Here is a 12,314-nt window from a genome sequence, read left to right on the forward strand (position 1 = left end):
AACCCTAAATAAGTTTAAAAAACTCTTGAAAGTTGAATTTTTTGCTCAGTATAAAAACTCCTGCCAATAGCACACTGTAGGTCACTATGACTTATAATTATTACTTCTAGTTTGCTTGTTCATTTCCCCTATGTTATCCCATTGTTTCATTTTTTTTTTTTTAAATTGAATTTCAATGTTATTTGTTGTTCACTCTTTGTGTATGTATTATATTAATTTGTATTTGATTGTACCATGGTGGTGCCCCACTCACAAGTTTTTTTTTAATGAAAACTTCTAGGGGCTCCCAATCCCATGTTTTTACATAATTTGTATATACCTGTATTTTTATGATTGATTGATTGAAATAAATTTTGAATTGAATTGAATTGAAATTTATTTCACTGTTAAACATTAAATTCTTCTGAATGTTTAGTCACAAGAGGGAGCTATGCAATAATGATCAAACTGCAAGGATTATTTCCCACCAATGGGAATATTCTTATATAAATGACAACACTCCAGCAAGACAGAAAATGAACAAATAAATACATATAAACAATATCTTTTTTATTTTCAGAAAGTCATAAATATACAATTACATATTTACATACATCATTTTGTACAAAGTAAAATATATTAGATCTACTAAGTATTATCTAGTTAATTCCACATATTAAGTTAAAATAGAAGTTTTTGTTGTGAGATTGAGTTAGCAAACAAAGTGATTTAGAAAGCTCTTTGCAATGCCTACGGGCATACATGTAAGTGTATGCTCTGCGACTTTTAGAATTACCAAAATAAAAGTAAAATTATGGCTGGCAACCAATCTCAGCTTTGACTTTGCTCATTGCTACTGGTCTTCCTAAACAACATGCATTTATTAATGGGCTTCACCAGAAGATTTAATGGACTAAAATTCTGTGTGGCTCACTTCCTCGAGTTCGAACATACTTGGATTAATATTCACTTCAGCTATAAAGTCCAAATCATTATTAGACCAAGGAATAATTAGCCCAAGCAGTCATTAGTTCTTCTGGCAAATTGACCAATTCAAATGAGACTACATGATCCATATTCTGAACCCTTGTTAATTCAAACTGGTTAACTATGGAAAGCCAATTGATTCACAAATCTCTAACATTACAGGTTTGATTTATGAGCTCATCTTCCACTCTAATCAATCAAAAGTTTCTGGGAATTCTCCACTATCATTGCATGATGAAAGGCATAGTGAACATAAGAAACATGTAATGTAAACAAAATTTTGACATTTTTTGGCTTCCCATAATTTCAGCACAGTTAGACCATGGGCTAAGTTTAATTGGTCTTCAGAATCCGGGCCAAACGGCCTATCCCAAATTTAGAAAGATCATATGGAACTTAGACCAAATGGTTTTCAACAAAGTTAACATAAACCTCATATTTCACTGATCAAGACAAAGTCCATGGTAAAGTTCATAAAGTTCATATTGTCAAAGCACAAGGTTTTTCTGGCTCCTTTCCTCAAGGGTTTTGTCAAACTGGTCAAGTTCATCCATTGCATTCATGGCTTCATCATCAAGGATCTCATAGTCACTGCAATGATACAACCAATAACATTATCATTCAAGTATGAAAGTTTCTGGAAATGAAAAATCAATTTCAGTATCACTGTAGTCCGAACATTTCGCATCACATATTATATGGCATGGATGTCAAACAAATTTTAGAAATGATCTAATAATAAATCTAGATCATTTCGAAAATCTGTTTGACATCCATGCCATATAAAATCTAAATGATTTAATAGAAAGTTTATTCCCAACACTTTGTTTATGATGTTGCTTTACATTTTTGATAAAGAAAGGTATTAATAATCTTGAAAGTATGGTAGGAAAAGCAGTATATGATTTAATATGCATAAACTCCTAGAATATCTTATCACTTTCAAGAACCACAGGCAGGCAAAAATTAAACAATAAAATACACCTCAGGCATGTGTTTCATAAAGCTGTTTGTACATAATACGAGCGAATTTACAAAGAAATGGTGGTCCTTCCTTGTGCCCTAAATCGCTATCAATGAAAATCATACAAATCATTTTCCGAAGTCACTTGTAAATTACCAATGAAAGGATTGTGGGTAGTTCCACGCATAAAAAAAATCATTTTTGATCGACAATAAACATATCCTATCACTCATTTCTTACATGTACCTTTGATTTTGACATTCTATTTTGCCTACCAAGGTTTGGAAAATTAATACAATTAAGAATCATGTGAACAGACAATCATCTGTCACAATATTAAGAAGTTAACTTTAGAACAATTATGCATAGACAAGACAGATCAGAAAAAATAATGCATGAATTAAAGAATAATGTTATTTGCAATGTGTGTGTGTGTGTTTTTTTTTTTGGCTGATATAAGGTGTGTTACTCTTCCCGGCCCAATAATGGCATGTATATCTTGAAGAGAAAAAAATTAAAAGTTTGTTTAAGTGATGTCACGAAGGAGAAAACTTACTCTTCTGGTACAAGGGGCTTCCTTGTTCTATGGGAAATCTTCTCTTTCTGAAAACCAAAATAAAAATCAATAGTTTGTTGATAAGTTTTCAATGTTATCATGGACTTATTCAAGCCATGATTTCTCAAGAGCATAGAGATGTCATTAAATACTCAACCAAATCAGAGAGAGCATCATGTAGTAAAAAATTCAGTTCAATATTTATTCAATCAATCATTCAATGAAAAAATACAAAACAGCCTTAAAATAATTTTCCATGATGGAGTACTCAGTCAAAACTTTGCTTGAACATTCCTTCAATATCTCAGAGTAGATCATTTGACTTTATTTCAGACATTTCACTACTTTTTTTTTTTTAAACATTGATCTGTATTTATAACTCTTTAATTCACTGATCTCAAGCTTAAAATGAAAATCAGGACATAATACTACAACGACTCTGTTTTGGGTTGTTGTTTTTTTTCTGATCAACATCCTGCAATCATCCATTTCCTACCTCTTTTCTTTCAGCTTGTCTTTTCTGATGAATCATTCTTGTCTCTTGCCTCTTGATAGCCTTAACAAAAAACAAGTCATAAGACAAAAGGTTACGCATAACTTGCCAGCTGGTGCAACAAATGATTTTGGAAGAAAAATTAAGCTCATATACAAAATTAAGCTCATGTACAAAGCAAGAAGGAAATCATTATTTCATGCATATTGTTCAACATGCCCCCCGGGGGGACGAGTGGATACCATGCGCGACCAAAAAAACACGTAAAAAGGATGTCTTTTTCAAGATAGGGCACGTTACGTACGTAACGTAATAAGGGTGTAAAAAACACTAAAATAATGAAAAAAGGGTATCTATTTTCGCTAGGAAGCTACGTGTTTAGGGTCAAATTTGCGAGGGTATAAAAAAATAAGACTAAAATGTTTTATAAAGGATGTACTTTTTTCCCCACGAATCAACACTTCGTGTTTAGAGTACGATTTGCGCGAGGTGTGGGAGGTGGGGCTGTACTAAACCCAATGATGTAGGTAAAGGTAAAATCAACGACCGATCGACGTCTAATTGAAATATCGATGTACTTGTTTAGGGGTTCAATTCAGGGAATACTTGCCAATAGAATCGTTTTGTTTCCAATACTTGTTAAGGGTAGGGTTTTACACGCCAATACTTGTTAAGGGGTGCATTTTCAGTATATGGAAAATACGTGTTTAGGGTGCTTTTCGAGACCCCATGGTCGCGCATGGTATCCACTCGTGAATGGAAGTGGCCCCCCCCCCCCCCCCAGAATCAGATTATTCATCTGAAATAAAGAATCAAGTTCAAACTTTTGTTTTAATCAGTCCTGGTGGGTGTTTCATTAAGCTGTTTGTAAAGTTACGCACAACTCTACGCAAGACTGGGACATGTTCTTAGGTCATAAATCAATTATACAGGGATATCACATAGCACAAGAAAGGATCACCAGTCGTGCGTAAAGTCATTTGTATCTTACAAACTGCTTTATGAAACACCCACCTGCTTATTCAATAATGATAATAATGATAGGAATTTATCTAGAAATAATCTATTTGGAGGCGCACTATCATTACAATGTAGAATAAGAATTAATGGTCAATGGATTTATCAGGGCTATTAGAAAAGAGAAAAAAATGTCAAGGGAGCCAATTACTTAATGAGTGCAAATACATGTACATGAGAGAACCTGTAACACAAAGCTTCATACTCATCATAGAAGAATATCTTTACAATTGATTGCATTGACTACAATGTACAATTCATTGTGAAAATCGAGCGTATGATCAATCGCTAACCTCTGTGTTACGGGACCTTGATCGCCTAAACTTTTGATTTTTGTTGAGGTGGCAGCACTAATAAGGGTTCGTCTTTCTAGCTGCCTTCTCATTCTTATTAAGCACCTCTTCTTCTAATGTATTTTCCAGATTGTGATAAAGATTGCATTTTACAATTCTCCTAGCATCGTCTCTCAACTTTGAATGTACTTTTGTATTGAATGTGATCAATTTTATCACTTCAAGGACAGCAGAAGACATATCTTACAGTTTGAAGCTTTGTCAATGACAATCTTGTTATAGTTCGGCCAATAATGATGATGATAATTAATAATGTTAATGCTAATAATGATAATATCAAAGATAATTAGATGATGATTATGATAATGGGGAGAATGATGATCATGACAAAAACAGTGAAATTGAAAAAAATGTAAAAATAAATAAAGATTCATCATCATTAATTAAACATACTATGCTATGAAACATTTACTTATTTACAGCGCTTACTATTTTTAAGAGCTGCATACAAATACCAAGACAATGGCTTAGTGGAAGTGTCGTGGACTCATGGTGTAGTGGTTCAGTCACTTGACTCTTAAACCAAGGGTCAGGGTTCAAATCCCACCCGGCAGTAATGTCCTTTGGCAAGGCACTTATCCACGTTTGTCACCTCCACCCATGTGTTAAATGGGTACCCAGTAGCATGTGAACATCAATGTGTTTAGATTGGCATGTGTGCACCAATAAACATTTGCCTGGCCAAGATACTCCCCAGGGAATGGTGATGGTGCACTTTATGTGCTGAACAGTGATGGATCCTATGACCAGGGTAATAATAATGTAAAGCGTTTAGAAAGTAACGTATGAAGCACTATATAAATGTAACTATTATTATTATTATAAACTTCACATACTGTCTCAGCTGAAAAATTGCCAAGCATGACTAAAACTTGACAGGCAGGAATACCATGACAAAACATGATCTGATAAAATGCTTCGCTTTGTAATTACTCACCAGTTTTGTTAAATTTTCACTTTCTTCATAGACCATCTGTGCATGGGCTTTAGTAAGGAACGCTCTCAACTCTGTGGCAGAAGAAAAAGATTGTAACTCTCACAAGGAGTTCCTTTACAATAAAATGCTAAACCAAATAAAGGAAAAAATTAACTCAAAGGTATATTTGCAATAAGTAGTGATCAGATGTACAAGTAATTATGAGGAAAAGTGGCAAGGAAGGAAATGGGGGTGGTGGATGTGGGGCTTATCAGAGCAGCAACTGAAGTACATGTCTAAATGTCTTATTTTTTGGCAGAAAATCTAGTAAAACTAGTATTGCTCTGAACTGTTCGAGTACATGTATATACTGGGTGATTACAAGGGTTGCAAAGCTAAATTTCCATCTACACCAATTGATGATAAATTCATTTCAATTTAATTAGCGTGTATTTCTGAAATAATCACCATTCTTTCTTGTCTTTTTGATGATCTCAGTGTACTACAGAATTTTCTTCAAAAATCACAGGTCTTTGAATGATTTTGTCTTTGTAAAACTTACTTGGGTCATCTTGTTCTGGTGCGTGAGCATAATTTGGATCTATGGAAGAAAGTGATAACGAAATGTAAGATATATTGAATATGAAATTGAATAAATATTATGGAAAGAACATTGATAGTAATAAAATCAGTAGCAAAATTGACCACTTAGACATTTGAATACACAAAAAGGGATTAACGTTAGATCGAGACTAGTGACTCGTGAGGACCTTTATTTTTCTTTTCCTTCTTAATCTAGATCTACACTGTAACTTGTAAAATTAGATTTTAATGCATTTTTTTTTTAATAGCTGTAAATCTAATTGATGTAGACTTTCTACTGCTGTTGTTTCAGCTTTAATTTGCCTCAAGCTTGGCAATTTCATTGCCACGACATTGGCATTTAATTGCAAATTTTCAAACTTTTTCATATGGCTTTGCCCTTTTCTTGGCCGAGTGTTTTCTAGTGGGCATAACGGCCTTATCGTGAAATAAGTCACCTCTCTTCTCGTGTGTGTCGGTGTGTGTTCACTCATTGTGTGCAAACAAAGTCGATGGGAGTTAATTGAAAGAAGTCAACAGTGACAACAGTGCTGATGAAATAAATCTAAATGGCAGCAAATGGACTGGTGTCATGACAAACAGTAACATTGACTAACCAGGTCCAGGATAATGCCGGAATAACAATTTTTTTTTTAGATTTATATAAAAAATTGACACATTTTGACAACGTATTAACTAATGTACTTTTCAAGTCACCCTCGCCTCGCCACCGTTCGTGCGTGGGCGTAGCATTTTAATTTTGTCTGAAATTACATTTGTGAATATTCACAAACACAAATATCATCGTCTGGGACTTGAGTAAATTTACCTTGCAAAAATGGGCCAGCATTTGGAAGTCTCTGTCTAATGTCTCCAGATACCAGCCTTGATTCAATTGGTGGGTGAAGGGTCACAGATTGCCAAAATAACTTAGCGCATGCCTTGTCTTCATCGCTTGAACCGCTAAACTCTGTCATTTCTGGAAATTTCTCTTCTCCAGACAAATGATTCGTGTCACTGCCGCAGAAATTACCCGATATGGTGGACGCCATTTTTGTTGCCCTACGCGACGAGACGCCAAGCGCCAGCGACGGAGCGGCCACGGCCACCGGCACAGTACCACTGCATGCATCCAGCGTAGCGAGCTCGATCGTTCGCGATAGCCGCTTGATCCTGCATAAATTATGGCAGAAAATCCGTAAATGATCAAAAGTAAAATATATGGATCTAAATAAATGAATGAATAAATAAAAACAACGACAAAAATATGCGTAAAGTTCTTTCAGTAATGATGATGATGAGGAATGATGATGATGATGATGATGGTGGTGTTGGTGGTGGTGGTGGTGGTGGTGCGGGTGCTGGTGTTGGTGGTGCTGGTGATGATGATGATGATGGTGGTGGTGCCCTGGTGGTGGTGGTGGTGCTGCTGATGATGATGATGGTGGTGGTGCATGGTGGTGGTGCTGATGATGATAATGATAATGATGATGATGATGATAATGTTCATAATGATGATTGATGGTGATGATGGTGATGATGATGATGATGATGCTGATATGATGATGACGACGACGCTGGTGCTGGTGGTACTGGTGGTGATGATGCTATTGATGATGATGGTGGTGATGATGATGATCTTGATCATGATGATGATGATGATGATGATGGTGGTGGTGATGATCATGATGATGATCATGTTGATGGTGGGGTGGCTACTTTCGGAGCTAGCAATAGCCTCCCTAGGCGAAAAAGGGCAGCAAAATGTGGAGGGATCAAATAGAAACGAGTTGGGAGAGGGGAAAAACAAGAAAAAAGAGGGGGATTAGAAAAGGGGAAAGAAGAAACGGAAGAACAGGGAATAAGATGAAGAAGGGGGAGAGAGAAAGAAAATCAAGGAGACGAAAAAATTAAAAAGGAGAGAAAGGGAAATAAGGAGAAAAAAGAAAAGGAGACATACTAGTGGAGAAAATGAGAAGAAAATAATGGCAAACAGGGCCGGGGAACCACTTTGATATAATTTTTATAGGGGGGTCAAATTAAACTCGGGGTGGGGTATGTTGGGCGCCAATTGGTCTTGATATTCGATCGAGGCATCAAATTAATATGCGAACTTCAGAAGGAGACACTAATTGAGGGGCGCCAATTTGTCTCACTATGGCTTTACAGCAGTGGCGTACCTAGGATTTTCCACAGGGGGGGGGGCGGAAATAAAAAAAGGTCTTCACCCACAAAAAAAGGATTTCGTACCAGAAAAAAAATTTGACAAGCAAAAAAAAAAAAAAAGACTCGTCAGGATGGCAGGGATATGTCCCTTGCAAGGGTTGTGAATCGTCAGGGGGGCAGTCTGCCCCCCCCCCCCGTACAGGCCTATACGGGGTGCTAAAGTCTCTAAGCTATGATTTAATCTTTACGGGGCCCCTAGTTGGGAGCCAATTTGATCTTAAACGTAGGGGCGCCATCTTTAACCACTATAGACCACAGAGAAGGGTTAGTAACTAGGGCGATCCCATTCCGACTGACCGTCAGTCAGTCGGCTAGCCCTCAAAATGTGGCTTCTTTTATCCAAGTGATATTCATGACGAGTGTTTTTGCATTGTTGGCTTGGTGCCAACCCAAATAAAAACTAGTTTTTAGATTAAAAAGACAAATCAGACAAATTGATAGGTGAAAGTTTGAACAATATCAGACAAACAACAAGAAAGTTATGAATTTTAAAAAGTTGTAAATATTGGTAATCACTTTACCCATGGAGACTTCAAATTGGCTGCATATGTCATAGTGATGTAAGGCAAGGACTACTCTTCGATATGTACTCCCAGTGGCGTACCGTGGGTCACGGCATGGGGGGGGGGCACCAGCAAAAATTTTGAGTCGCTCAGTGAGCGCGCAAAGCGCGCTCAATTACCAGGTATAGGCCTATTGACCTTATATAGAGACATTTTAAGGACTGTGCCATTAAACGGATATGTAATGTATCTCACTGATCAAATGATGCGAGCGCGAAGCGCGAGCTGAAAAATTTTGAAATTCATATCTAAAAAGGGTAAAAATAAGCTATTAAATAAAAATAAAAAAATACGTATCTGTCTCGCTAAACAAACAATGCAAGCGCGAAGCGCGAGCTGAAATTTTTGTATTTATTGACCCCAAACAGAGACAGTTTAAGGACTATTTTTTAGAAATCAAATAAGAGAATACATATCTCACCATACTCATCTAATTTGAGTGCCAAGCGCTTGCTGATTTTGTTAGAAAACAAGAAACACCTTTTGTAGTCGTTGTAATCATGATTAAAATACGCATCTCACTAATCAAATATTGCGAGCGCGAAGCGCGAGCTAAAAATTTAGGAAATTCAGACCTGAAGAGAAGCATTCTAAGGCTTGTTTGTAGGAATTTACGAAGACCATACGTACTTCACGTACAAAATGATGCGAGCGCGAAGCGCGAGCTGAAAATTTTGTATATATTGACCCCAAACAGGGACATTTTAAGGACTATTTCTTTTTTTTAATCCATTAAGAGTATACATATCTCACCATATAGTCATCCAATGCGAGTGCCAAGCGATTGCTGATTTTGTTAGAATCACATTCAAACACATGAAGAGCTTTTTGTAGTCATAGTAATCATGATTATCATACGTCGCATCTCAGTAGCGCAAAGTGCGAGCTAAAAATATAGGAAATTCAGATCTGAAGAGGGGCATTCTAAGGCTTGTTTGTAGGAATCTACTATGACCATACGTATTTCACTAAACAAATGATGCGAGCGCGAAGCGCGAGCTGAAATCTTTTGATATTTACATTAGAAAAAGAAACATTTTAAGGACCGATTTCAGGAATTCATGAGCAGACAAATCTCATCAATCCACTAATTCGAACGTAAGCACGAACACGAACAAGGATTTTTTTTATATACAGACCTTAAAATGGGGCTATCACTTTAAGTAGTCATGAAAAGAAGCATATGTCACTACATAAAACAATAATAACTCGAAGTGCGATGATATATATTTGGTGCATATTGACTTGAAAACAGGACGTTTTGGTACAACATGATTGTACATGTATATCTCGTTAAACAGACAATGCTAGTACCAGGAATAATGAACAAATAGGACCTGAGCACATTATGTTTCATAAAGTTATGAAAAAAAAAATTCTTATGTAATATAACACAACATATAATATAATATAACATTAAAATGTACAATAAATTCTTCTTTCCCACTACGTTTCTTTCTTCTCCCTCTTTTTCTCCCTTTTCTCCCGTTTTTTTTTTTTTTTTTTTTTTTTTTTTTTTGCCAGCCGATAGGGGGGGGCACGTGCCCCCCCATGCCCCCCCCCCCCCCGTAGTTACGCCACTGTCAGTACTCCAATACATGAAATGGCTAAAATGTATTTTTTTTCAAAAGGTTTACTTCAAATTGTATTTTTTCATGAGGACATAAAACAATATATTACCGTATATTTAGATTACTGCCCCAATTAAGGGAATGGGTACGTAGGAGAAAACCACTACAAATCCCTGATGATTAAAAGGTCAAGTCCACCCAAGAAAAAATGTTGATTTGAATAAATAGAGAAAAAGCATAACGCTGAAAATTTTATCAAATCGGATGTAAAATAAACAAATGATGACATTTTAAAATTTCGCTTACTTTTCACAAAACAGTGATATGCACAACTCAGTGACATGCAAATGAGACAGACAATAATGTCCCTCTTTCACTATTTCTATTGTTTTACATTGTTTAAATTATACAATATACAGATTTGACAATAAGGACCTGCTTGACTGAACCATACAGGGACCGCGGAACCGGGGGGGGGGGCTGGGGGGGGGGCTTCAGCCTCCCCCCCCCCCACTATTTTCCAAAACCGTGTACAAAAATGTAAAAATGACCATATGATTGTGATTTTTTGCATGGTCAGCCCCCCCCCCCCCACTTTGAAAACCGTACCGCGGCACCTGCCATAGTATTAAGCAATGCTAATTCCACATGTTCCAGGAGGAATTAATTTTGACTTAACGTCAGATCACACGTACGGATCATGTTATGATTTAAAACAAGCTTAAACTTCACTTTCTCTGATCTGAGCAATTTTCATCACGCACTTCGTGCTCTATGAATTATTATTATCATTATCATTAATATTTTTATTATAATTATCATCATTATTGTTATCATCATCATCATCAATCATCATCAATCATCCATCATCATCATGGGCGGATCAAGCTCCCATAAGGCATGATAGGGGGGGCGAATTTTTTTAACCCATATTCTTCCCGATCGGCCGCTAAAAGTTGATTTTTGTTTGTTTCTGTGAATGGGTTGTCCCGGTGGCGTAATGAGCCAAAAATGGGGAGTGGGCTCGATACGGCGTATCGCGTAAAATTATTAAGAAGTTGCGAGCGAGCAAAAACTTTGACATTTTTATTACAAAAATCAAAGTTTGTGATAAATTTTGACATAACATTAGCAAAATAATAGGCCTATATTTTACCCTTTTATCCCTTTCCTTTTCTCTTATTATTATTTTTTTTTTGGGGGGGGGGGCAAAACGCCGTTGTCTTAACAGTTATTTCTTAGCTTTATTCTTATAAAACAGTGTAATAATCTCATTAGCCCTATTTAAATAGTGCGAGCTGAAATTTTTTGGAATTTCATGTATTTGGTCCTGAAAATTGAATATTCTGGGCAATGTTTGTGAACCTGTAACTAGATAATAACTGCGAGCGCGAAGCGCGAGCAGGACATTTTAAAATGGGTTCTGGCTTGATCTGAAAGGGACCTATTAAGGACGTTTTGCAGTCAGCCATGAAGACGATACATATTTCAACTATTGAATAATGCCAGCGCGAAGCGCGAGCTGAATTTTTTTTGACATTCCGACCTAAAAAATTGACATTCTAAGCACTTTTTGTAATCATTAACGGTATAGATATAAAACCAAAGAATTGATGCGAGCACGAAGCGCGAACAGAAAAAGAAATGAGATTTCAGACTTAAGAATGGGACACTCTATTCATGTTTTGTAAATCATGAAAAAGGATGGGTAATTTGGTATCTTTCTACATTAATATTGCGAGCGCAAAGCGCAAGCAGAAAATTTTTGATATTCTGATCTGAAACTTTGATAATTTTAGAGTACATGTAACTTAATTTTAGATAATTATAATTTTAATCTAAAGCACTGTGTAGGGGAATTGTGAAGAGGATGTGGGTAGCACTTAATAAATGATGCGAGTGCGAAGCGCAAGCTGATATTATTATTTTGACCTATATAGGACCTGGACATTCAAGGCCTAAGGACATTTTGTCATCATAATATGATGACTATCTTCCTATTCCTCTTCCTAAGCGCGATATGAAACTTGTCGATATTCCTTTCTAAAAAGGGACAATTTAGTTATTAGGAATTCATGAAAATTTTATTATCATATTTATTAATGTA

At 36.2% G+C, this 12,314-nt stretch overlaps 1 protein-coding gene across 1 annotated transcript; it reads right to left on the reverse strand.

The window, feature by feature from the left end:
• Positions 1-528: 528 nt before the first annotated feature.
• On the reverse strand, positions 529-7,240 carry LOC129266905 (cilia- and flagella-associated protein HOATZ-like). The gene is made up of 6 exons (XM_054904674.2): positions 6,677-7,240; positions 5,828-5,866; positions 5,287-5,357; positions 2,983-3,042; positions 2,487-2,533; positions 529-1,557 (listed from the first exon to the last, which is right to left on the reverse strand). The coding sequence occupies exons 1-6, from the start codon at positions 6,897-6,899 to the stop codon at positions 1,455-1,457; spliced, it is 543 nt and encodes a 180-aa protein (XP_054760649.2). The 5' UTR covers positions 6,900-7,240; the 3' UTR covers positions 529-1,454.
• Between the last annotated feature and the right edge of the window lie 5,074 nt (positions 7,241-12,314).

The sequence above is a fragment of the Lytechinus pictus genome, chromosome 8 (assembly GCF_037042905.1).
Source record: "Lytechinus pictus isolate F3 Inbred chromosome 8, Lp3.0, whole genome shotgun sequence".
Lineage (NCBI taxonomy): Eukaryota > Metazoa > Echinodermata > Echinoidea > Temnopleuroida > Toxopneustidae > Lytechinus > Lytechinus pictus.

Bases quoted from the DNA above. Each gene is read 5' to 3' on its own strand.
- LOC129266905 (XM_054904674.2), bottom strand. From the start codon at position 6,899: ATGGCGTCCACCATATCGGGTAATTTCTGCGGCAGTGACACGAATCAT. The intron at 5,867-6,676 runs GTAAATTTACTC...TTTCTTCCATAG, and splicing joins TGCTGGCCCATTTTTGCAAG to ATCCAAATTATGCTCACGCA. The intron at 1,558-2,486 runs GTAAGTTTTCTC...GTATCATTGCAG, and splicing joins AAGCCCCTTGTACCAGAAGA to TGACTATGAGATCCTTGATG.